We start from the raw sequence: 27,592 nt of genomic DNA, 5'->3' as shown, positions 1-27,592 counted from the left end.
GCCACCCAACTTAAAGTTGAGTCAACCATTTTTCTTCATTTGGGGGGGGGGAAAGGGGGTCTCGACTTATATTCGGATCGACTTATATTCATGTATATACAGTACTTAAACATAATTAAAAACATTACACATTATACAGCATAAAATAAGTTTATTCATTGAAACATGAATTTTATTTTACTTGTTTGAGTTCTACAAGTGTCAATACCTTTCAAACACAAACATATATTCTATATTTTAGCATAATAAAAAACAACCTAAATATAACTATTTTCATACTTATGCCTTTCTGAAGCAAAGAAGTCTTCCACCAGGCTGGACATGTCTAGAAAATGTGATTTTTAGAAAATGTACAAGTTGTGTTCTGCAGTAGTATCTTCTGTAATCGGCTTAGGAGCAAGTTTTAGTTTTAATAGCTAAGCATGATCTTAAGCATGACATTACAGAATCAACAGTCTATTAGACATATTTAATTATAATCTAGAAGGCTAAGCTCAATCTTGAAGCAAACATAAGGATAGTATTCTTGGCTGCCAAGTTGTAAACCAGGAATATCCAAAGTAGCCTACAGGAGGAGATAAGAAGTTTATACTTAATATTGTGCACTAAGTTCATTATTTAAAAAAAAAAATCTTAGATTATTTCTATGCTAAATTTCTGCTCTTTACAGCAATACTCTTTTAGTGTCTCCCTCAACAAAAGAATGTTTTCCATTGAAATAGATGGAAAAGGAAAGGCCCAGAAGTAATTAACCTTTTTATCCTACTTTCTGAAGGAAAGACATGAGATTACTATATGTGCATATACACACTTATCAGATTTTGTGTTCCATTCGTACTAAATGTCAAGGGTATTTTTTATGCCCTCATTTACACTGAGATAATCTAAGGTAAGTTCCATTCTGCATGGAATGTTATCTTTTCTACTACAAACCTTTCTGCTGTTTCATAAAAAGGTTGAATTTTGACCCTTTCAGGTAGCTGTCTTGTTTGCCAGATTATGTTCCAACCCATGTAGCTATTAACTGCAGAATTTTTACTGAAACTGTGGGTAGTGCATCTTCACCTGTGAAGTATGTTGAAGGTATCTACATTTTCAACTCCACCTTCCTGCATCACCGAGCACTGCCCATGCTCAGTTTTTTCCTTCTGCAAGTGAGTTGAGAAAGTCTTTTCATCTGCTCTGCTAAATTTCTTATTTTTGAGTATTAGCTAATGTTTTTTTTTTTCTTAGAGGTGTTGGGTGCTCTAGAATGGTTCCCAGTAATCCTGAGAGCACTACTGGGGAAAAGCTGCAGACTCAGTTTTGTGAGGTCCCTAGCTGGGCAAGCCACCCTTGCTGCAGAGCACCTGTTTGGCCAGCCTATCTAACACTTGGATTGGCTCAGGGTTTGGCCCCTGGGAGTCTGCTGAAAGGGTTTTAACTGAAGCATGTGTGTGCAGGCTGTATTTGGGCTCTGCATGGGTTGAGAGACATTGTGGGTGCTGGCTATGTGTTGTCATCCCTCCAACCCGGTGGGGTAGTGTTTCAGGCAGCCACAAGAGACAAGCCCTTGGAGATCCTTCACCAGCTTAGTGAGAGCTAACGCAGGCACAGCAGAGTGAGTACAGCCTATTACTATCTATGAGAGGCATTGGGGTAGAGTTGGTTTAGGGATTTTTAAGAGTTTCTGGGGCTTTCTTGAGGGCCCCCTCCCCTAAAATTCTGCTTTTGAAATATTTTCTCTGTTTATGTAGCTCTCTCTGGACCATTTTTGGTGCCAAAAGCTGCCGCTGCGGCCATCTTGGATTTCCCGATTTTATTTTAAAAGGCTCCCTTTGCCTCAAAATACCTCGTTTGGTTCTAGAAACAGTCAGATGGACTCCACAAGTGGTTTAACCACAGTATCCTGTCAATTTTGCACTGGATGGAAGCCTGAGGAGCACCTGTGCGCTGCATGCTGTGGCATGTGAGGGGGGGGGTGCGGAGGCATTGGGCTTAGCACCCTAGGACTCTCCAGAGGCTCTGAAGGTTTGCGAAGTGAGACATCCCTCCCAGAGCTCACCACTGGTGATCTGGCTCCACCAGCAGAGAAAATGCAGTGGTCGCTCACTGCATCGGAAGTCCCTTGAGGGAGCCCTAAAAAGATATTTTGGGGACTTAGATCAAGTTTTTGACACTGATATTGTGGCTTTCATGTTTGGTGTCTATGTAAAGTACAAACAGTCCCCGAGTCCAGCTAAGGCTATTCCGGTTAGCACGCAAGAGGGTTTGTCGCTGCAGTTTCTGGCTCCTTTACAAGAAAAGGATCCCCAGGAAACTGAGGTCCAGTCAGAAGCAATGACTGATCTCAGAGTCTCCATCTGGAATCTGATAACTTTCAGGACCACATTGACTGCTTTTAAATCTAAGACAGCTTTGAGATCTAAGATTGGCCTCAAGTCTTCTGAATCTTTCTTGGGAATATTGACATATATAGGGTATCTCCCTCAATCTGAGACTGCGTCTAGAACCAGCTCTATGGCTTTGTTCCATCGCTCTGACCTTGGCAGCTTTCTTCGGTCTACATGCCAGAGAATCCAGGAAGAGGTCGCTGAGGGGGCAAAAGGATTTGAGTTTGTAGTCCTCTCAAATTATTTCCAGGACCCACTGGTCTGAAAAAATGTGTGCCCAGGACTCCCAAAACTCCAAGAGTCTCCATCCTATGTGGGGGAGCTCAGAGGATAATCTGGTGTCATTTGAACAACTTGGCATTGGTCGCTGAGCAGAACCAGATGTCTGAGCCTCTTGGAGCTACCACACCTTGGCCTGGATCTTTGATAGGACCTTTATGACAAGGATCCCATAGAGCTGTAACATGATCTTCTGTAGTCATGATAGGAACCACAATTGGAACTGCCCAAACTTTGTAGTTTGTCTGGCAAGGATTTAGGAATGTCCATTATACTTGTCATCAGGTCATCAGTCCTTTGCCAAAGAGCATTTGTCCCTTTTAAAGGGAAGTCTGCTCAAAGTAGCTTTATATGCCTAATCTACCACCCACTGTCTGATCCAGAGCTTCCTGCAGACTGATTGTATAAGCTGAGACTTTGCTCATAAATCTGAGCATATCATAGAAAGTGTCGGCCACATAATCCACCCCTGCTAGTACTACAGGGGGGCAAACTGCCTGCTCCACCCTCGGATTCTGGCATAGCATTTTGTGACAGGATCGTATTATAAAGGAAGCTACTGCTGCAGCCTTAAGGCCTAAGGCTAGAACCTTAAACTGTCTTTTGAGGACCAGATCCACTCTACAATCCTACATATCCTTCAGGATCACACCCCCTTCACTAGGCGGAGTGGTACGTTTAGTCACCTGTGCCACCAACAAATCCACTTTAGGTAGTATAAACAAATGGTGAAACTGAAGTTCACTGGAGAGTCCTAATTCTTGGCTATCATCCTGGTAATCTCAGGTTGTGAGGGGAAACACATGGATTGAGTCTTGGCAATACATAGCAGCGAAAGCTGAGCTGCCAAAGTCTGCAGGGGCTCTTAAGTCCAGTTCCCACAGCAAGACTGTAATAAGTTCTGATAAATTTGACATTTTGACAAGTCTTTGCACTGTCAGATCCTCTCCCTGGTCTAGGGCAGCCACTGATTCCTGGCTGTATGCCCCAAACTAAAAACCAGAATCCGCTGAGGATGTCTTCCTGGAAGGTAAAGACATAGTGTTGGACCCCAAAATCGGCACAGCCCTTTTCTGACTGGATCTCTGTTTCCTGCAGCTCCACCGACTATGAAGGGGCTTCGCCCTGAGGAGGCAACTCTGAGTGCCCCCCTGCTGACATCCTGTAGATGCTCGCTTATATTTTTGGTAGGCTAAATACACCAGGGTCACAAAAGTGGGGTCAAAGACCTGACCTGGATCCTCCAGGGACCTCTGCCTGTCTGACTTTGCCTCCTCTCAGGATCCGATGCTTCATGTAGTTGTGCTTCACTGAAGATGCAAAGTCACAGTTAATGGGCTCTAGGAGTTCCTGTGGTTTCTACACCTCATGATTTGACCAGAAGGGGCTAAGCCCATGGCTCCCATCCTCCTTGTGTGCCATACAGTACATGGACACTTCTCAGGTCTCCATCATACTTTTTGCATGATATAGGGGTCAAATCCCCTGAGGAGTCCATCCCAATCAATTAAAATCAAGGGGTTTTTGAGACAGAAAGAAGCTATGAAAATTAAATTGGGAAATGCAAGATAGCCGCAGTGGCAGCATTTTAGCACCAAAAAACTGTCTATGGGAATAAAACCAAAAATGAGGACTGTGAAAAATCTCAGGAAGATCTTAAGAAATTGGAAGACCGGGCATCCAAATAGATGAAAATTAAACTGTATAAATGCAAAGTTTTGCACACATTGTGAAGAATAATCCAAATCATAGCTAACAGGTGCTAAGATCCACCTTATGGAGTCAGCGCCAAAGAAAAAGATTTAGGTGTCATTGTACACAATACGCTGAAACCTTCTGCCCAATGTGCAGCAGCAGCCTAAAAAGCAAACAAAATGCTAGGAATTATTAGAAAAGGTATGGTAAATAAGAGTAAGAATATTATAATGCCTCCATATCGCGCTACAATGCGACCAAGATGATAAAGGGGATGGAATGCCTCTCGTATAAGAAAAGACTAAAGAGGTTGGGGCTCTTCAGCTTGGAGAAGAGATATGATTGATTGTCTATAAAATCCTGAGTAGTATAGAACAGGTACAAGTGAAATTAGTTTTTGCTCCATCCAGAATTATAAAGTTTAGGGGACACAATGAAATTACATGGAAATACATTTAAAACAAATAGGAGGAAATAACTATTCTTTTGAGTAAAAAATTAAAGCTCTACAACTCACTGCTAGAGAAGATGATAATAGCAGATAGCATAGCAGGGTTTAAGAAATGTTTGGACAAGTTCCTAGAGGAAAAATCTATAGTCTGCTATTGGGACAAACATGGGGGAAGCCACTGCTTGCCCTTGATTGGTAGTATAGAAATCCACTGCTTATTCCTAGGATAAGCAGCATAAAATCTGTTGTACTACTTGGGATCTAGCTAAGTTACTTGGGTTGGTGACTTTGGAAACAGGATGCTGGGCTTGATGGACCTTCAGTCCGTCCCAGTATGGCAATTCTTATGTTAAGTAATGTTGCTATTATTTGGGTTTCTGGCAGGTACTGTGACCTGGATTGGCCACTAATGGAAACAGGAGACTTGGCTACATGGATCATTAGTCTGACCCAGTATGGCTGTTCTTATGTTCCCCTAGTTGGCTTCTTAGCTTTGTTACTGAATGAGCCAACGTTGGGCAGGAAGGCACTGGTACATGTGCAGTATGGACACTGCCTAAAGCTTTAAAGTGACTGCACTTGGCAGTGTCCATACCATGTTCCATGGATCACGTCACTCACATGTGAGAATACATGCCTGCTGTACTCATGAACATCTGCCATTGGTAAATATTTTTTTATTTTTCAGCTTGGGGAACTTAACCGGGTAAGACCCTAGTTTCCAGAGCACATTCCTTTGAAAACTGTCCTCATATTGTTTCCACTTTGTTTATATGTGCCCTGCCTAATAACTTAACTATTATGTGCAGACTACACATGTGAATACTTACATCCATTATATTTGCTGCTGCTGCTTCATCCAAATGTTTAAAAATGGCATTCAGAACATCTCTTAAACGTTTAGTCGACTTTTTATTGGGCTGCAAGAGCACTGTCTGGAAATTCACAGGAAGTCCATACCTTTAACATATTTAAAAGTAAGTTTGTATTAGCTCATAGTACCAGTGAACAATTTTTATTGGGCCTTGTTAATTAAACAGCATGACTTCTCACTAAAGCACGATTTTTAATACATTCTGAAGACACATTTCAGAAAAACCTAAATAACCTGTGTGCTCACCAGCTGCCCATGTTACAAGTGTTCCAGCCAGGAGGCTTTTAGCTGAGGGGTTTGGGGACCGCTGCCAGCTACGCTAAGGTAACGCCATTAGGCTTGCCATCCCTGCAGTATGAGAGCCTGTGGGTACTTGGGGAAAGTCTACTAGCACCTAAGTTAATTGAAGAACACCATTAGAAACTGCAAAAAACATCGAGATGGAAGCAGCTACTGGCATCTACTTAGGCACTGTAGGCGTGGCCAACACCAGAAGTGGCATTCAGCAACCAAAAGTGCCTATATGTAGGTGAGATTCACACAAAGATAGACACTGGAAATACACCATTTAAACTGATAGCGGATATCCAGTAGAAGGTTTTCTGGATGCTTAAAATTATTTATTTTAAAACACTTATCCTTAAACCTAAGCGGGATCTGAAAATATATACATAGATCATAAAATTGACATGTGCATCAAATAGTAAAAACAAAATTACACATTCTGTATCCAGCATCTCATAGTAATCAATGTCTTCATCCATTTACAGCAGGGGTGTCCAACTTGCGGCCTGAGGGCCACATGCAGCCCCGTGAAGTATTTTGTGCGGCCCCGGTCGAGGGCAATACAGTGTTTTCTTCTGCTGCCCCGGGTGTTTACCGTCTTGTCTGCTTCCTCCTCTGTCTTGCTGCAGCGTTTGCATGGCCCCAGAAACTTTTTTCAGCCAGTATGGCCCAGGGAAACCAAAAGGTTGGACACCCGTGATTTACAGAAAAGCTTCTATAAATAAGGAAACTTTCAAAAGTTGTTGGGTTTTTTTTGTTTTTTAATTGCTGTATACTGTTTACCATCCTTAACTGTCCAGCTAAGGATTTCTATAATTTTACTGCAGCTACAGAAATAGCTCTAGTATCTGCATATTTGGTCTGGTGCAATCTATCTATCGATAAACACATCGCAATTTCAGATCTCAATGCATATTGTGGACAATACCATTTCATGACAAGATAAATACTAAGGTATTCTATGATGAACCACTCAAAAAGTCAGCACCAACACTTTCAATGCTACTTTTAACATGTAGCCAATGCAATTGTTTTAGGAGGTAGGAGACTTGCTCAAATCTATCAGTACCACAAAATAATCACATTGCAGCGTTTTGGACTACCTGCAAAGTTTCAAGTTATTTGATATATTGCAAATACAACCACAGTTAGTCTAAGTCTAAGCTCTACAACCAGAGGCTATCATCCTAGATACATAGCATTGCAGTAGTCAAACCTCTGAAACACCATACATTGCACTACAGTTCTAAAATCATAAGCTAACATTGGTGTTAATCTACTTAAAAGATGCTTTTGGAAGAATGGCGATATAACAGTAGCCAATACTTGTTCTCATTGACAATGCTGAGTCCAACCAGACACCCAAAATTTTTATCTCTTTCCTAACCTGAATAATATCCACCTCAATTTTTTTTTCCAGCCATTCTGGGTCTTCAGCTTTTCCCATCAAAAACAATTCTATTTTAGGGAGATTCAACACCAACTTCTAATAATGTTCAAGACTAGAGCCAAAAGTGGATAGGCATCTACATCTGGGAAGATAGATACCAGGCTGTGAGTGACAATGAGCATAGATTGGGGTGAAGGAGAGAGCCTTCATTCTGAAGAAGTAGAGTTGGAAATAATTGAAGAGTGATAGGTTCCCGCAAAATGAGTTGCAGGAGGAAAGGAAACCAGGTTTGATGTGGCCAATGTGGTGCAATGAGAATCATGGAGGTGTTCTCTTAGTGAAGTCTGAGTAGAGTTTTCACATAGAGCACAGGTGTCAAAGTCAGTCCTCAAGGGCTGCAATCCAGTTGGGTTTTCAGGATTTTCCCAATGAAAATGCATGAGATCTATTAGCATACAATGAAAGCAGTGCATGCAAATAGATCTGCATTGGGGAAATCCTGAAAACCCAACTGGATTGCGGCCCTCGAGGACTAACTTTGACACCCCTGGCATAGAGGAAGAGATCTTGCCAGTTGAGGAGAAAGGTATCTGATTTGAGAATGTTGAGAGTAAAATATTTGGAGCAGTAAAGTGGCAGCTTGTGGTTGGTGGGGGAAGCAAAGAGAACCACATTGGTAGTCCCCAACAATGCAAAAATCTGGTGTATGATTGTGTATCATGACCACTTGTGAGGCTGGAGGAGTCTGCTCAATTTGACCACCAAGAAGTTCTGCTTTTCAGCTAAACTTCCTTGAGGAAGATGTTGTGGAGCATATGCCAGGTCGAAATTTGTATGGTCTCCTGAGAAAGAGATCCCGTGCCTCTTTGCTTGTTTACATAGTACATTGCCACATGTGGGTGAAGACTACATGGTTCTGTAAGCGATCCTGAAAGGTGGAAAGCGCACTGCAGATTGCCCATAGCTTCAAAACATTGATTTTTAGAGTTCTCGTAAGGAGACCAGACTCCCTGAATGCCGAGGCCATCAAGGTGAGCTTCCCAGCCAAGAAGTGACACAACTGTTGTGAGGATTTTCTGGTATGTTGGAGGCTGGAAGAGTAGGCTTCTTCAAAGGTTGGATGGAGTGAGTCACCATTGAAGTGACTGTCGAAGTTATGGGGTTATTCAAATGTGTGCAGAAAGAGGTCTGTAACCTGAAGCCATTGGGAGGAGAGAGTCCACTGGCATTCTGAGATGGAGGCGTGCAAATGGAGCTATGTAGATGGTGGACACCATGTGACCCAGAAGGCATCCGCCATGCCTTAAGATGTATTTAGGAGGAGATTGTTTGACATAAGTGTAGCAGGTTGTCGAGTGAGGTAAAAAAGCACGAGTTTGAGTTGTGTCTATGAGGGCTCCAATGATATCTGAGAGACATTCCTGCATGTTGGGATCCTAGGGCAAGAGATACGGAGCCAAGCCTGTCTGCATAGTAGTAGCAACTGCTGATGTTCTATATGAGATGTCGAAGGCAGTCCTGGCCATATTTCCCTGTTTCTAACAAGTTCTTAGTCAGTTGTTGGAAAGCCTTCTGTTGTTCAGAAGGAAGATTTTGCTGGAATTTTGGTAGTTGCAGAATTAGAGGCTTAAGATAGAGCCTGTATAGTGTATCTAATTTGTGAAGAGCTACAGGGATTGAGTGGAGTCTCACAATTTTTAAAAAGACCGTCTTTCATTAAATTTTGTAGAGAAAGATTCACACAGTCCTTGGACAAGTTATCATGGTCAAAAAGCCTCCTGCTCAGATTCCATATAGCTCGGAAGAGCAAAGCCCATCTGTCTGATGAAAGCTGTAAATGAGACTTTCAGGTGGGGACATTCTAGGGAGAAGAGGTGAAGGATTTGATGGAATTATTTTCTTGACCATCACAAAACTACTTTATTAATTTCACTAGATCTTTCCGCAGCCTTTGATACAATTGATCATATACTTCTCATAAATCGACTTCAATCTATTGGGATCACGGATCAAATTCTTTCTTGGTTTAAATCTTACTTTACAGATCGTTCTTCTTCTGTTTTCTTTAAGGAATCTATATCTAATCCTACTTCAACCACTTTCGGTGTTCCCCAAGGGTCTATTCTTTCTCCATTACTATTTAATATCTTTCTAGCACCACTCCTTACACTGTGTCAATCTATAGGTTTTCAAGTTTTCGGATACGCAGATGATATTCAGCTTTTACACCCTGTAGATACTGATAATATATCAGAAATACATGAGATCAGTAAGAAACTCGATCAAATTCAACATTGGCTAAACACTAATAAACTGGCCCTTAATATAAAAAAAACAAATTTGATGATCTTTCCATGGAAGGAAAATCCCACACTTATCACCCCTATTACTATAAGAAATATTCCTTTACAGATAGTTAATAAAACGAAAATATTAGGAGTAATTGTTGATTCTAAATTAAATTTTCATGACCATATAAGTCATATTGTTAAAACTTCATTCTATAGATTACGACAAATTAGATCCATCTCAAAATTTCTGAATGCACAATCTTTAAACATTCTTATCCACTCATTAGTCATATCAAAAATAGATTATTGTAATTCTCTTTTTAGAGGTATTGCATTAAATGAAATCAAACGTTTACAAATTATACAGAATGTCTCTATAAAACTTATTACAAAATCTAAAAAATTTGATCATGTTACTCCCCTACTTGAAAAGGCACATTGGCTCCCTGTCATCCATAGAATAACTTATAAAATCTGTTTACTTACATTTAAAACACTGCTATATAAGACACCTGCTTTTATTCATAAACTTTTAATACCTTACCATCCAATTAGAACATTAAGATCTATTGATCAAAATCTATTAACAGTACCTTCATTGAAATTGATTAATACTAGACGGCAATTTATATTTTCCGTAACAGCCCCTCAAACCTGGAATGCTCTTCCAATTTTTATACGGATCGATCAAGATTTGGTAAAATTTAAATCACTATTAAAAACATTTCTTTTTAATGATGCTTTTAATTCCTGATTTTTTATTTATTGTTTCTCCTAATGTGTTTTCCTATGTTTAATCTTTTATATAACGAATGTATTTCATAACCCTATTTTTACCCAATGTAGTATAATAAGTTTTAACCTTTGTAAGCATTGTGATTCCCAAAAGTTTGTTTTGTTTGTTTGTTTGTTCTCTTTTAACTAAATTTGATTTGTACATCGCTTTGAATTAGAGAAAGCGATTAATCAAGAATAAATAAAAAACTTGAACTTGAAAACTTGAAACTTGAATTACATAAAAGACTCAGCTGAAACATCAACCTCAGATGAGTGGATGGACAGATCTGAGTCAGTCTTCAATGAGTCTTCAACATGATGTCTTCTGGTAGACTGGAACTTCGAGCATTGAGAAGGATGTCGTGAAGAATGTCAAGAATGTGGAGGAGTAGTGCATCGAGAGTGCCTTGAGTGAGACAGTGTCAAGAGGAAGCACAGGAGATATGCCTGGATGAGGATGCATGTTATGAATTACGCTGAGAAGAAGGTCACTGTCATGTTGATCAATGTTGAGCCAATGGAGGTGCTAAAGCAGACTCTCTTGCTTTTATATTAGACTGGGCTGAGGCCTGTTGCATCGAAAGAAGGCACTGTCTGAAACTGCGGTAAGGATGCTAACTCCTGCTGAAACAGCACTTTTAGCTGTTCCTGCAGCAAAGGTGTCAGTATCATTGTGAACAAAACTACAGTGAGCTCTGAGACTGACATCAAAGTATCATAGTCTTAGGTGCAGGAGGACATCAGGATGGAGAGAGTACCTGCAGTGATGGGGAGGGCTCCAATTGTTGATGCTTTTGAGATGTTAAGGACGTGGAAGTCCATCTAGGAGATGTCTGCACTTGTATTTTTCAAGGGATCCTTGGACATCTGATATGCAGATGAAGAGGAGCCTGAGCCTACCCGAGGAGGCACTGGAGCTTGCAAAGTTGAAGCAAGTGGTGATGTTGACATTGATGCTGGAGGCAGCTGACACACCAGTACTGAATCCCAGTCACTGAAGACATAGAACTGAAAAACTTTTCAAATTGAAGTTGAGCTTTTGCATGTGACCACAGAGGTTACAAGAAATGTCCAGCTCCTCAGAACCAATATACTGCACACATCAGTTGAGGGTCTGAACCCGAGCTGGTCCTATTACAGTGAGTACATATCTTGAACTCACTGGGCATCTGGGATATCGATATATCGATTGAAAGGGAGGTTGAGTAGAACTAGAGCTGAAAATGAGTCAATGCTCCCAGCAGAGCCGGAAGGCAGAAAACCGCCTGAAGGCCCAAAAATAAGATAAAAAGGGAAAAAAAAAGGAGAGAGAAAAAAATAAAGTAAAAACGGTAGGGGAAGGCACAAAAGTACAGAAAATTTCACACACACTGACGCATTTAGAAAAACCACGACTTCTTTGCTCCATGGAAAACTAAGAACTGAGGGTCAGGAAGGCAAATGTGCACGTGCGCTACAGGCAATGTTAAAGTTTTTAAAGTAGGCACCTACCACCTAATTAATTTTAAATTTTGCCAATTATGAGCTCTTTATTGTTCATTCTCAGAGGACAAGCAGGCAGTGTATTCTCACATATGGGCGACAGTCTATGATACATGTCCATACCGAGCATCATAGACTGTCGCCCATATGTGAGAATACACTGCCTGCTTGTCCTCTGAGAATGAACAATAAAGAGCTCATAATTGGCCTACAATTTTCAGGTACCTAGGTGCCTACCAAAAAGTAGGCATGGTTAGGATCAGATCTTGGGTGTGCTTTGTGTCTAGGCACTTAAATTGGGCTTAGGTACTGGTATTTAGGCCAAGAAAACCCTGGCATAAATAGGGAGTGCCTAAGATTGACACCCACCAGTGCCTAAGTCCAATTTTGGTGCCTAACTCATGATTAACATGCGCCACATTCCTAGGTGCCTATGTTTTAGGCAACATTTATAGAATCCAAGCCATAGTGTCTGTGTACCATGTGAACAAGCAGGGAAGAACAGAATTGTACCTTCTGTATTGGAAAACTGTCATAACATGAAATTGGCAGTTTGCCCCTGAGCATCATTCCATGCAACATATCTGGCATATCTGTCAGGCAAGGATAACATCCTGGCAGACTTTGCACTTGAATCAGGGTCTGGAAACCCTAGCAAGCCATGGAGCCAAGGATACTGCTCCTAAATTGGGGACAATCCCTGTAAATCAGGGATGACTGCCAACCTTATGCTACGGCTGAAGCTACTGTTTGAGAAAGGTCCTTAAATTGATAATTTGCATTAAGGATTTAGTCATTTTAGATGGGTGTTATTCACAAGTTTTTAATATTTCCAAGTTCAATATCTTTTTTCCCCTCAAGCACAATATGTTGAAAAGAAAAGGTGTCATCCTCCTCACAAAATCTGATACAATAGATATGATAGGCATCAAGCCAGAGACTCAAAAAATTCTTATGTTAAAGTTCTTTTTTTAAAAAAAATGATGTCATTCTTTTGTACAACTACAGCTATAACCACTTACCTCAATACAGATTCAACAAAAACTCTCAAGGCTTTCACATGAGTCCATGCAATGAATGCCTCACTGAAGTTCACTTTTAACCAACGCAGCAGTGGACCCTGAAAATACATGTTTAATACATATTAATCTTTCTTTTTCTTGTAAGAACAGTTTAAAATTTAGTTCCATTTACACTGTATTAAACCTTCACTGTAAAGGTGATAGAAGATGGAAAGTTAGACTATAGCAGAAGCAAAACAATTCAAGTGTGTGTGCAATGGTACATATTGATACTGAAGCCCCAAAGATGGCTGGTTTGATGAATACAAAATCTGTAGTGTTTTCTGAACATAGCACCAAAATGACAATATTCAGTCATGTCTGTGTTCACTTGATAGCTACAGTGAACCCCAGTTACAGGTAAGCAACTTTGCTAAATCCACTATTTTACATATGCAAGAGCTAGTATTCAGATATGCAGAACCCAAGCAATGCTATTCATTTTTTTTGACGACAATCAAGTTTTAGACTGGTCGCAAGCATTCTTTTTTTATTATTTATTACATTTTCACTTAAGCATACAAACAAGTATACCAAGAAAATGCATTTTCAAGAAAAAAAGTATAAAGAAAAACATTAGTATTAAGAGGAGGTCAACAATACTTATGAGAGCTAATACAATCCTTATGAAATAACAAAACTATATCAGATACAAGCAAAATCATTCTCTCCCAGAACTCCCTTTCAACATACCTTAACAAGCAAAAATAATTTATTTGGATTCAGAAAGCACATTGCCGGATCCCGCCCCCCCCCCCCCCCTCCTCCAAAAAAACAACAACAAAAAAAAACAACTTACTGATTATTCTCATGTGTAACAATATGTTTACAGGCTTTAAAGTCTGGAAGGATTTTCTACATAATTGTGTACTTCTAGCTACATCGAGGAACATAGATAAAGCCTGCCCATAAAAAAATTAAACTGATTTCTTTGAAAACTTTAGCTTGAGGAATGAGATCTTCAGAATTAAAGGTCACCCCCTAAAGTAGCCCTTTTTGAATCATCTCTTGAGAAGACTCCGGAAATATCTAGACTATCTTGTGAAGCAATTCGATCAAGATCTTTCCTCATTTATCAACATTTTACCTGGGAATATAGTAAGCAGAAGCAATCAAAGATTCTACTTGAGTGTAGCTCATAATATTTTTAAGATAAATTTTAAATAGTTCTAGTGGAGAAACATAATGGGTTACAGGAAAATTCAGAACTCCCATTTTTAGCCCTTGCTCTATTTTCAATTGCTTCTACATAATTTGATGTGACTAGCCATGCTATCTTTCACTGAAGAAGCAACTGCTGATTGCAAAGCAGACAATTGAGATTCCTGACTTTAATAAATGCTTTTCAGCTGCTATCAATCTCTTTTCCATTTTATCTGATGATTCCTCTGTAAATTTATAAAGCTGGAAAAAGTCAACTCCAAATTCATTTTCATTCTGGCAGTCACTGATAATACATCTTTAAGAGTAGGTTCAGCTTCAGTAGAATATCAAAATAGAAACATAGAAATAGATGGCAGATAAGGGCCATGGCCCATCTAGTCTGCCCACCCCAATGACCCTCCCCTACCTTTCTCTGTGAATAGATCCCACATGTCTATCCCATTTGGCCTTAAAATCAGGCACGCTGCTGGCCTCAATAACCTGAAGTGGAAGACGATTCCAGCGATCAACCACCCTTTCAGTGAAAAAGAATTTCCTGGTGTCCCCGTGCAGTTTCCCGCCCCTGATTTTCCACGGATGCCCCCTTGTTGCAGCGGGACCCTTGAAAAAGAAGATATCTTCTTCCACCTCGATGCGGCCCGTGAGATACTTGAATGTCTCGATCATGTCACCCCTCTCTCTGCGTTCCTCGAGTGAGTACAGCTGCAACTTATCCAGCCGTTCCTCGTACTTGATTGGCAGTCTTCATGTTCTCACTGAAGACTGCCAATCAAGTACTTGTAGATTTTGAAGAGAATAGGGGATAAGGGTGATCCCTGCGGGACTCCACAAGTCGGTTTCCAAGGAGCCTCATTGCCAGTCAGGTTTTCAGGATATTCACACTGAATTTGCATAAACCTGATTTGCTTAAACTGCCTCCATTAGATGCAAATTTTTTCATGCATATTCATTGTGGATATCTTAAAAACCTGACTAGCAAGGGGGTACTCCAGGACTCACAAGACCAGCACAAAGGAGAATATTCAGAATTGAACTTATTTAACTTAACAGGAGTCCATACTACCCTTCTGTCTACAAAAAATAATGACTTTCATAGAAGCACAATGACAGCAATGAAGGCACTTGAGAAATATAGATTTCCATTGATCATCAGATATAGTCGTATTCAATTCATGTGACCATATGTCATGCAGATCATCAGGAATGGTCCCATAAACTTTAAAAACAAACAAGAAATTTTAAAATGTATTTTCTCTTGAAGCTCTCTAAGAAGTGGGGGGTCACATGCTCAAATCTAGGAATTTTAATATTGTGAAGCTTATTGTGTGGAGTAACATTATTAATCAGGAAAATAAGTAGACGGGTGTCCTGGGTTAGTAAAAGGACTCCTGCTTTTATATATAAGTAACAATTTCAATTACCCCAACATTAACTGTTTAAATGTTATATCAGGGAGTGCTAGGCAGGTAAAATTCCTAGACATCATAAATGACTTCTTCTTGGAGCAACTGGTGCAGAAACTGACAAGAGAGGGAACTTATTTAGATTTGGTCCTTAGTGGAATGCAAGGCACTGTATAGCAGTTAACTGTGTTGGGTCCATTGGGAAACAGTGATCATAACATGATCAAATTTGAGCTGATAGGAGTGATGTCGCAAAAGAAATCTACTGTAGAGGCATTTCATTTTCAAAAGGATGACTGATAAAACGTGGAAAATGGTTAAAAAGAAGCTAAAATGATTAGTTACAAAGGTTAGGACTGTAAACCAGGTGTGAATGTTATTTAAAAATACATTGTGGAAGCCCAGACCAAATGTATTCCACATATTAGCAAAGGTGGAAAGAAGAGGAAACGAGAGCTGGCATGGTTAAAATGTGAAGTGAAAGAGGCTATTAGAGCCAAAAAAACATCCTTTAAAGAATGGAAAAAGGATTTGAATGAAGAAAATAAGAAGAGGCACAAGCACTGGCAAGTTAGATGCAGAGCATTGATTTAAAAAAAAGCTAAGAAAGAATATAAAGAGAAACTTGCCAAAGAGGCAAACACTCATAACAGGCACCCTAGTGGCCTTTATTAGGCTGAACCACTTCCAATGAAAGAGGTAGCTGCATCATCAGAGGCAGGCCGGCCTAGCAAAGGCCCTGAGGCTGCCTAATGGAACCACGGCTAAACTAACACTAGTGCCAGCTGTGTGTGGAACTTAAAAGCAAACAGTGAGCTGCCGCTAGGGAGCTGCACATGGGGAAGGGAAAGAGAAGGGAGAAGAGATGCTGGGCCTGGCAGAAGGGGGAGGGGAGGGGAAGGGAAAGCAAAGGTGCTGCTGGACTTGAAAGGGAGGGAAAGGAAAGGTGCCACATGCTGAAGGAGAGGGTGAGATGGTGCATGGGGAGAGAGAATATTAGTTGTGAGTGGGAAGGAAGGAAAATTGTTGCAGGATGAGTGAGAGAGGGAGAAATGGGCATGGTGTGGAGGAGAGGGAGAAATGGGGCATGGGGAGAGAACATGTGAGTGGGGTTGGGGAGAGATAGACTGGGGTGGGAAGAAGGGATATTACACTTGAGGGAAGGAACAAGGAGAAAGAGAAAGTGTGCAGGAGGCAGAAAGTGTTGGACTCATGGAGAGAGAGATGGATGGGGAGAGTAGAAAGGAGGGAAGGAGAAATGTCACACTCAGGAAGGGAGAGAGAGCAGAGAGTAAAAAGTTGGACTGATGCAGGGAGAGAGAGATGTTGGTTGGGAGAGGGAATGGGGACTGGAGGAGAAGAAGTGTGCAGGAGGCAGAGAGAAAAATGTTGGACTGGTGCAGGGGGTCGGATCATGCTCCTGTGTGGACCCGATTCCGGGGGGAGGGGGGTAGCTCGGGAATGAAATTTTGGCGTTTGAATGATAGTCTCCTAGACGACCCGGAGGTCGTGGTTCAAATTGAGGGATGGTTACGGGAGTATTTGGAGATGAATTTGGATTGTGGGGCTTCGAAGGAGGTGGTTTGGGAGGGGTTGAAGGCTACGTTGAGGGGCAGATTGATTGCTTTGGCCTCAGCTCGGCAGCGTAAACGTAGGGAGGAGGCGGCGGTCTTGTTGCATACTATTGGGAGACTGGAGAGTCTTCATAAACGCCGACCTTGGGATGTAGTGTTGCGGGAATGTTTGTTCCAGGCACGCAGAGATCTCTAAGCGTTGGATCTGGAGCGTCTACGTTTTAATTTGCAGTTATTACGACTGGTGCAGGGGTAGGCAATTCTAGTCCTCGAGAGCCGGAGCCAGGTCAGGTTTTCAGGATATCCACAATAAATATGCAACTCAAGGAGGCAGTGCATGCAAATCCATCTCATACCCTGGACTGGAGGAAACGAGGGGGAAATGTTGGATGTGGCAGTAGAGGGAGTGGGAAAGATGCACCCTGGATCTCTCTCTCTTTCCCAACTCCCTTTGCAGCAAAGGAGGGAATGAGAGAAGGACAGCGAGAGAGAGAGAGGGAGACATGTTGCCAATGGAGTATAGGAGAGAAGAAGAAATGATGGACTCATGGAGGGACAGAAAGATGTTGGGGAAGGGAATGAGATCTGGAGGAAAGGAAGCATGCAGGAAGAAAGAAAGAAAGAAAGAAATATTTGATGCACAGTCAGAAGGAAGTGCAACCAGAGACTTGTAAAATTACCAGACAACAAAGGTAGGAAAAATGATGTGTCAGTTTTGAGAATTTATATCTGCTGTCTATATTTTGTACTATATTTGAATATTTTTCTATAGTTGTTACTGAGGTGACATTGCATATTTTAAAGTCATCTGCCTTGACCTCTTTGAAAAAAAACAACAACGAATACAAATGATTAACATTTTCTCTGTGTACAGTATGCTCTGTTTTTTAAATTTTGTGGTTACCATTAAGTATTAAGATTATATTGTGTGTATATGAATGGATGGAAGAAATTGCAATCAGTGCTATTATTATGGGGGTGGGGTCTGGGACGGAGATTGGGAGGGGACACTCGGTTGATATTTGTTAAGACTTGGGGGTACTTGGCTTGAAGAAGTTGAGAAACTCTGCCCTAGAAGAATCAGTTTTAACATCAACTTCTGATTCCATACATAAAACATTTATTATTATTAGGTATTTCTATACCACCTATCAAGGTTATCTAAGCAGTTTACAATCAGGTATTCAAGCAATTTCCCTAACTGTCCCGATGGACTCACAATATACCTGGGTACCTGGGTCAATGGAGGATTGAGTGACTTGCCCAGGGTCACAAAGAGCAGCACGAAATTTGAATCCACAACCTCAGAATGCTGAGGCTGTAACTCTAACCACTAGACCACTCCTATGCTAACTAAGCATAAGATGCAGGTTCTATAAAATATACAATTCTTAGAAGTAGTCTTTTCTACAAATGTTGGTTTCATATATGATAAGACTTGATTACTTACATACTGTTGTTTTTTATCAGCAGCTAATCGTATGATTTCTTCCTTTTCTGACTTCAATTCTTTCTCATCAAAATAAAACTCTCGTACTATAAACCTTTAAAGGTAAGTAAATTGTTAGCTTTTGGTAACTATTCTACTACACTACTTTCTTAGGTACTTCATATCAGATAAAATGATGAACATAGTGTAATTTTAGAGCGACATCTCCAAATGGATTAGTGTTGCTTCTTGTTTGCTACCTCAGGCTTCTATCTACCCTTCTGAAAACTATTGAAAACATCTTTGTAAGAATTTTGGGAAATTAATGATTAAGTCACAAATTTTGTAATTTGTTGATTGTACAGTCTCTTACCGCATTGATCTGGAAGGTTTTGCGATCTATAAATGTACATCATGACAATAATGAATCTAATGCTTAAGCCAGGATATATGGCTCAAATTTACTGCTAACACCTGCCATAGTAATTGCACTGTGCCAAAGAAAGCTGCTTTCTGGAATTCATAAGATGTAACATATATAAGCAATCTATTAAGGAGTGATTGAAATTTTCATTTAATCAAGCTTATTGTTCCTGATACACTGGGAAATATTTCTAAATCTTTCTGACACATTTTCTTGTGTCAGTGACTGCATTTCTTAGTATTTATGAATCTTTTCACTTTTCACCCAATTCACAAAATAATCACTTAGAACTGATACCTCCATGATCAACATTGTTCCGGTGCTTTTAATTCTTCCACTATGTCTAGTTTCCTTGCATCCAGCTTTTTATCGATCAGAATATTCATTCTCCATAATTCTCTTGGGGGTCTGTTTTTTGTATGCTGCTATGAAAGTGATTTTAGACACCATTTACATATGTACAAAGCCGATTTAAAGGCCTGCAAAGCATAAGCAGTAATTTTAAAAAGCAAAGTTACTTACCCTTAGCATGTATTCTCAGAGGACAGCAGGCCAACATTCTCACATGCGGGTGATATCATACTAGGAGCCTGGTGCAGAAACGCAGTCTTGCGTACTGTATCTTTAATTATTTGAAGCAGCCCTCCCATTGCGCATGCATGAGTGCCTTACTGCCTGACTCATGAGTAGAGGGCCGGCAGTACAGTATTATAGCTAAAGATAAATACAACTCAAGGGGAGACAGGAGGGTATGTGAGAATATTGGCCTGCTGTCCTTGGAGAATACCTGTTACAGGTAAGAAACTGATTTCGCCGAGGAACAGCAGGCCATATCATTCTCACATGTGGGAATCCCTAGCTGCCAAGCTCACTAAAAAACATTAGGACAACAGGGACTTGCAACTGCGAATCCACAAAGTTCACTCAACCTGTGAAGATGTAGTCTGGAGAATAATAAAACAGGCCTAGGAAGGTGGAGTTGGATTCTAGACATGAAACAAATTCTGCAGGACTATCTGACCAAACCAGCTGTCACTTCGGATGTTCTGCTTGAGGCAGTAGTGGGATATGAATGTGTGGACCAAAGACAATGTTGCAGCCTAGGCATAAGTAAAAAGAGATGCAGTCTGCCAGTCAATTCAAAAAAGAAGGCATTTTCTGATGGCAAACCCCCATCCTGTTAGGATCAAAAGAAACAAAAAGATGGGTGGCTTGTCCATACGGCCTAGTCACCTCCAGGTAAAAGGCTAATACTTGCTTGTCATCCAAGGTGTACCATGCGCTTTCACTAGCATAGGCATGAGGTTTGGGAATGAATGTTGGCAGACTGGTTTAGACGTAACTCTAACACCACTTTAAGAAGGAACTTTGGGTAAGTTCAGAGAACTACTCTATTGTGATGAAATTTAGAGTAAGGTGGATTTGCTACAAGGGCCTGAAGATCACTGATCCTCGAGCTGAAGTAACTGCCACCAAAAAGATGACCTTCAAGGTCTAATCTAATCTAAGGCTTGGTTTTATATACTGAGACATCAATCCAAGAAAGCTCGACTCGGTTTACAATAGTTAACTTAAGAAATAAATATTATGAGGAATGAGACTAAGGACTCCTTTTACGAAGCCGCAGTAGCGGTTTAACGTGCGTAATAGCGCACGCTAAACCACCGGACGTGCTAGCCGCTACCGCCTCCTCTTGAACAGGCGGTAGTTTTTGGCAAGCGCGGGGGTTAACGTGTGATGAAAAGTCACACAAGTTAACCCCGCTAGTGCGGCTTGATAAAAGGAGCCCTAAGTTTCAGAAGATTAATTTTCAAAGTGTTTAGCAAATAAAATGTTTTTCAAAGATTTACGAAAAAGTTGAAGTGAACCAGAACTCCTTGAAAGGAGTGGGGAGATCATTCCAAAGTTGAGAAAGCTTAAAAGTCAAAGATTGAATGAAAATCTTGACTCCTTTTATCTCTTTCTTGGAAGGAAGAGATAATTTAAATTGTTGATTACCTCTTGCAAACAAAAATCTGTAAATGTTCCAAGATAAAGGAAGGAGAGGGGTAAAGATACCATATAGGATTTTAAAAACAATACAAGCACATTTAAATTGAACTCTAAAATAAACCAGGAGCCAATGGAGACTCTGGAGCAACGGAATCATGTGATCAAATTTATGTTTCCCAAAGATCAATTTTGCAGCAGTGTTTTGAATCAGTTGCAATCTGTGAAGACAGGTTTTTGTGATACTGAGGTAGATAACATTACAATAATCGAGACGAGACAATATAATTGACTGAACTAATATGGAAAAATGTCATTGATGAAAGAGATGTCTAACCTTCCTCAATAAACGCAAATTATAAAAGCATTTTTTGACCACAGAGTTGATTTGATCCTTAAAAGAGAGAGAGGAGTTAAGGAGGACTCCCAAAACCTTAGCAGAAAACTCAATCTGTAGAGAGGATCGAGAAACTAAAGCTTCAGAAAGAGGAAGACAATCCAATTTTGGACCTAACCGTAATAATTTGGTTTTGATTGTATTAAGCTTCATCCGGACAGACTGTGCCCAGTTCAAGTGCTTCAGTGGACAGAAATCCAGTGGCTTGAAAGGATGATATTGAGGCCCCATGACATAGATGGAGGTTTGACAGGGGAGTTGTTTCAAAAGCAAACCTCTTCTGAAGCGACCAAGCTGTCTACAGACAGCCTTACTGTCAACACGATAAGCACTAAATGCACTGAAGTGTACCCTTACAGAGCTGACCTTCAGGCCAGACTCAAAGGTGTAGAAGGTATTTAAACAGGTTCTGTGTAGGGCAAGAGAGAGGATTTAGGGCCTTACCCTCACACCAGATGGCAAACATCCTCCACTTGAAAGAGTAACATCTCTTAGAAGAATCTTTTCTGGAAGCCAGCAAAACTTTGGAGACACTCTTCAGGAATTTAAAGGATGCAAATTCTATGCCCTCCCACATTCCAACATCTAGTCTCTGTCCTTCATGGCCTGGATATTAAGAGACCCCTTGTTCTGTGTGATGAGTTGAAAAACAGTCCAATCTCCAGGCTTCTATAGAAGAAAACTCCAGAAGAGGGTTTAGGGATTGGTTACTGGACAGAAAACAGAAGGTAGGGTTAAATGGCCATTTTTCTTAAAGGAGTTCTGTACTGGCTCCAGTGCTATTCAATATATTTATAAATCTGGAAACTGGAACTTATTGTTGTTAGGTGTCATTGACTCGTGTTCAAGTCTTAGCGACTTGATGAATTACAGATCTAAAAAGAAATTGGTTTTATGCTGATCTGAGTAAGGTCCTCCAGTGTCATCCCCATGGTTGTTTTCAACATATCCAGCCATCTGATTGCAGGTCTCCCTCTTCGCCTAGTTCCTTCAATCTTCTCAAATATGATGTTCTTCTCCTGTGATCTCTGATGGTGTGAAAAAAATAAGACAGTCGTAACTTCATCATTTGGACTTTGAGTGATATAGTCAGTTTGATCTCTTCCAGAATCGATTTGTTAGTTCTCCTGGAACAACAAGTGAGGTAATTTAAATTTGCAGATAACACAAAACTGAATACAAACTTGGTGAAACACATGCAGTCTATGAAAAATTTGCAGGAAGACCTTAGGAAATTGGAAGATTGGACATCCAAATGGCAGATGAAATTTAATGTGGGCAAATGCAAAGTGATGCACACTGGTGTGATCGGACCGAGCGGTCATTACCCTTCAGTTATTTATCCCCAGGCACTTCTGGGCTTTCTTCTGTTTCATCACCAGGTACTGTTAAAACAATAACACCACACTTCATTCACACACAATGTTAAAACACATGACCTGGTCCCTCCAGACACTTCCTGGTCGTCCCCAGGTCCTCCCTGGACTATGTTCTCCAGATCTTGTCCGACCCACATTGGCTCTCTGGGCAGCTTCCAGTACCATTACTGGTCTCTCTGCCGGTCACCACTGGCCCTGATGGTCCCTCCACTGGTCACTCGCCAGTCACCTTTGGCCAGTGCTCTCTGGGTCTACAGGTTGCCTCCTTCTGACAGCTTCTGGTATAATTATCGGTGTCTCTGCTGGTCACTTGCCAGTCATTCATCAGCCTAGGACCTCAAACTCTTCTTTCTACTTGTGGGGCCACCACTGGTCCTCTGATCCCTGGCCTTCTGGGTCCCCACGAGTCTTGGACACTCTTCACCGGTCCCTCCGCTAGTCGTCAAGCTTGAGCCCCTCTAAGTTCTACTGGGCCCTTCGGCTACTCCTTCTTCCAGACCCTCTTCAGTCACCTTTTCCCAGATGCACGCCCTGAGGACTCGCCCAGACCCTTAGTCATCTTTTCCTGGACACACACACTGAAGACTCTCCCTGAGTACTCCTTCCAGTCGCTCAGTTTCTCTCCTTGAGGACTCTCCCAGTCGCTCACTCTCCTAGTTACTCACACATTCTCCACCAAACCCTCTGCCAGTCATCAAGCTTGAGCCCCCTGTGGATTCCAAGCTCTACCGGGTAGACCGAACTATCAGACTTACCAAGGATTAGGTCAAAGCCCACATTCCTCCCCTCAAGGGTCTCCTGGCTCCCTAAGGAGCTCTTGCTTTTCTCAGCTCTTTGCTCTGGAACTGTCCTTTTTAGCACCCTACTTCATTCAGGGTGTGTGGACAGCTCCCAGGGGCCTTTGCAAAATTTCTATGGAATTGAGCTCCATACATCACTGCTCAGGCTCCTTCTGCTGGCCAGTGACAGGAACTTCACCCTGTCACAATTACAAAGAATAATCCAAATCATAGCTAGAGTCCACCTTAGGAGTCAGCATTCAAGAAAAAGATGTAGGTGTCACTGTAGACACTACACTGAAATCTGCCCAGTATGTGGCAGTGGTTTAAGAAAAAAAAAAAAAAAAAAGCAAACAGGATGCTAGGAATCGTTAGGAAAGGGATGGTAAATAAGTCCAAAATTATTATTATGCTTCTGTATGGCTCCATGGCTTCAACCTCACCTGGAGTACTGCATTCAGCTGCTGTATCTCAAAAAAGATATAAACGAATTAGAAAAGGTTCAAAGAAGAGCAACCAAAATGATAAAGGCGAAAGAAGAGAGGGATCTTAAGCTTGGAAAAGAGATGACTGAGGTGGGATATGAATGAAGTCTACAAAATTCTGAGTGATGTAGAATGGGTAAAAATGAATCAATTTTTCACTGTTCGAAAAGTACAAAGACCCGGGAACACTCAATGAAATTACATGGAAATTCTTTGAAAACAAATAGGTGGAAATATTTTTTCACTCAAAGAATAATTAAGTTCTGGAACTCATTGTCAGAGTATGTGGTAACAGCAGTTAGTGTAGATGGGTTAAAAAAGGATTTGGATAAGTTCCTGGAGGAAAAATCCATAGTCTGCTACTAAGACAAACATGAGGGAAGCTACTGCATGTCCTAGGATTAGTAGCATGGAGTGTTTTGCGATTATTTTGGATTCTGCCAGGTACCTGTCACCTGGACTGCTACTGTTGGAAACAGGATACTGGGTTAGATGGACCATTGGTCTGATCCAGTATGGCTATTGTTGTGTTCTAACCATTATCGGTCTCTCCACCTGTCACTCACCAGTCCCCCATCAACCTAGGATCTTGAACTCTTCTTCCTACTTGTGGGGCTACCGCTGGTCCTCTGTTATGTATGTTACCATGTAACCTGTCCTGAGCTCCTTGGGGAGGATGGAATATAAATTTAATTAAATAAATAAATATTTGCCTTGGCTAATATAAGGCGATCAGAATCATGGTTCCTTGGTCTTGCCTGAGTTTCAGTAAAGTCTTCCCTATGAGAAGAATAGGCGTACAGAAGACCTGCCCCTAATACAGGAGGAAGGCATCTGATACTAGTCTGTTCTGTGACCTGAGCCTGGAGTAGTATTGAGGGATTTTGTGATTGCACTAAGTGGCAAAGAGATTCACTGTGGGGATGCCCTGCTCTCGTAAGCCATGCATGGTAACAGCCATGCTGAGAGACCATTCAAAAGGTCATATTATCCTGCTCAGTCTGTCAACCAGCTTCCCCACATGGTAAGTGACTCTGATGACTATTCCATTCTGGACAACCTAGTTCCACATCCCAACAGCCTCCTGACACAGAGGGTAGGATCCCGTACCCTCCAGCTTGCAATCCATTGCAACCTAATTGTCTGTTTGAATGAGTATAATTTGGTTTTGCTTTCACAACCGATCTCTGAAAGCCTTTAGAGCGTTCAAAACTGCCCTGAGCTCCAGAAAGTTGATCCATTAGTCTGTCTCCTGGGTTGACCAAGGATTATGAGCATGAAACCAATCTAAATAAGCTCTCCACCCCCAGCTGGAAGCATCCATTGTCAGCATCTTTGGGGCTGAGGAATTTGGAATGGGAGTCTGAGTCAGTGGACCAAATTGTCCACCAGAGAAGGGAATGAGCCAGCTGTGGGGTTACTCAGATGACATCTGCTAGGTTTCCTGACCACTGGAAAGCTAGAGACCACTGTGCAGTTCACATATGCAGATGTCCCAAGGGAGTGACATGAACAGTGAAGGCCATGTGACCTAATGACCTCAATGTCTGCCAAGTCATAATCTGCTGGCCACTGCACACCTGGGTGGCAACAAGGTTGTCCACCTACCCTGAGGGAAAAAAAGTACACACTTGCATTGTGTCTAGTAGGGCTTCTATGAATTCTAATTGCTGAACAGGTGGTAAATAGGACTTGCAGTTGATTATGAACCCTAGTAGCTCCAACCCTCAAATAGTTCTCCACAAGGACTCCTGAGAACCTTCGACGTGCTATTCACCAGACAATTGTCCAGGTAGAGAAACATAATGACTCCCAGTCTGCGTAGCAATGCTACAACTACTACTAGACATTTCGTATCAATGAATAGATCAGAACTAGCAGTTCTGTCAAAACATATGTAGAAATGGGTATCCTAGCCTGTAATCCCCTCTCCAAAAGCAACAGGAGTCAGAGCATCCCACAATTGGATACATAACAAGATCCACTGATGTCCAGTAAACCCATGAACTTTGAATCTTCTACATAGTATCATTTTTTGGGGGGGGGAGTTAAAAATAGGATTTGCACTAAGGGTATTTGAGGTTTTTGATTGTGTTTGTGAGTGTGGAGCGACTCCTAATTCTTCACCTGAACATCATGTAAGATCTTGTGAAAAGGGATGTCACTGCCTTTCTAGGAGGAGCATTGTAGTTCAGAACCTCAAATATCTCAGCCCTGGGCTTGACCTCCATCTCCAACTTAATAGGGAGGACAACTGCCATCTCCTTCATAAAAGCAGGGAAGGAGAGACTCTCTGATGGAGATTTACATCTCTCTCCAGGAGTGGAGGGGTTTGATGGAATCCCTTAGGATTCCTCTTCCAAGAAGAACTTGGATTTTCATCAGACTCTCATGAATGGTCCAAATCTGATTCTGTAAAGTAGGCTGCATGGGAGGACTGGATCCACACCTGCTTTGGGTGAGAGGATCCATGTCCCCACCTGGAATGATATTGAGATTACGAGGGAGTGCTGAAAACTTCTTAGTTCAAACAACCAACTTCCTAAATTCTGAGCGTTATTTTGCCTATGTAGTTGAAAAGAGTGTTCTTATTTTGTTAAGTGCCTATCTACAAAAACAAAATTCTGTGTTTTGACATTGTTTCAGATCATTGATTGAACCGTATTCATGTCATTCTCTTCTTGGTTGGGCTGAGAACTTTCAGCACCTCCTTGTAGGTTCTTTCCTGGACTCAGGCAAAGCTTTCTCCACCTAAATTGAGGGAGTACCTGCATAGGCAAGTGTAGATGCCAATGCCCCATGCAGCACTGGCATAAGTCACCATACCACAAGCTGCAATCTGGAGAAGCCCTGCCAAGTACTCTTGCAGCATAGCCTGATCCATTCACTTGAGAGCTGACATTGGTAAAGGCTGGGGTTGCTGGTTCATGATAGCTTGCAGTTGTTAGTGCTGTGTCAGAAGCTGTGCCCTGATGACTGGCGCAAAGGCACCTCTACTATAGAAGGGAAGCACCCCTCCAATGATTCTCGGGTACCAGTGACTTTGATGATCCAGAGCTCAAGTACTCCTGGTGCCAATGGACTCTGAATCTGGAGAAGCCCTGCCAAGTGCTCTTGCAGCATAGCCTGGATCCATTCACTGAGGGATGACATTGGTAAAGACTGGGGTTGCTGGTTCATGACAGCTTGCAGCTTGAGCAACACTCTCTACTCCATGATTCACAATCGGGATTTAGATCCAACTTTAGCACTGAAACGATGATAGCTGCACTACTGGACTATTTAACAAGCTTATTAAGTAAAGGCAGAAGTGCACTGGTGCTCCAATTCGATCTTGTGGATCATTCTACTTTATTAATTTGTGGATCATTTTACTTTATTAATTTGTTTGGATGCCCTGGGCCTTCAAGGAAATGTCTACTCTTGGTTTAAAGGTTTTCTGGAGTCTAGATTGTACCAAGTTAGGTTTAGGACCCAAGTACAGGAAAGGGTGCAAAAAAAATAGAAAAAAAAAACCCAGTGTGGATAACAAATGCAGTGAAAAAGGTGATAAGTGACAAGAAAGCATCAAACAAAAAATGGAAAAAGGACAAAACAGAGGAGAACCAAAAG

The 27,592-nt window shown here is 41.3% G+C and overlaps 1 protein-coding gene across 1 annotated transcript in view; it reads right to left on the bottom strand.

Moving 5' to 3' along the window:
• Positions 1-134: 134 nt before the first annotated feature.
• ATP6V1C2 (ATPase H+ transporting V1 subunit C2) overlaps positions 135-27,592 on the bottom strand; it is a 112,663-nt gene continuing 85,205 nt past the window's right edge. Inside the window, exons 10-13 of the mRNA XM_033939205.1 lie at positions 18,549-18,642; positions 12,919-13,016; positions 5,628-5,757; positions 135-565 (exon numbers count right to left, since the gene is read on the bottom strand). Of these exons, the coding sequence (XP_033795096.1) occupies positions 470-565; positions 5,628-5,757; positions 12,919-13,016; positions 18,549-18,642 (418 nt within the window). The 3' untranslated portion in view covers positions 135-469. The remainder of the gene's footprint in view (positions 566-5,627; positions 5,758-12,918; positions 13,017-18,548; positions 18,643-27,592) is intronic.

The sequence above is a fragment of the Geotrypetes seraphini genome, chromosome 3 (assembly GCF_902459505.1).
Source record: "Geotrypetes seraphini chromosome 3, aGeoSer1.1, whole genome shotgun sequence".
NCBI lineage: Eukaryota > Metazoa > Chordata > Amphibia > Gymnophiona > Dermophiidae > Geotrypetes > Geotrypetes seraphini.
The sequence above is the reverse complement of the archived record's forward strand: the minus strand, read 5'-3'. Positions and strand labels throughout refer to the sequence as shown.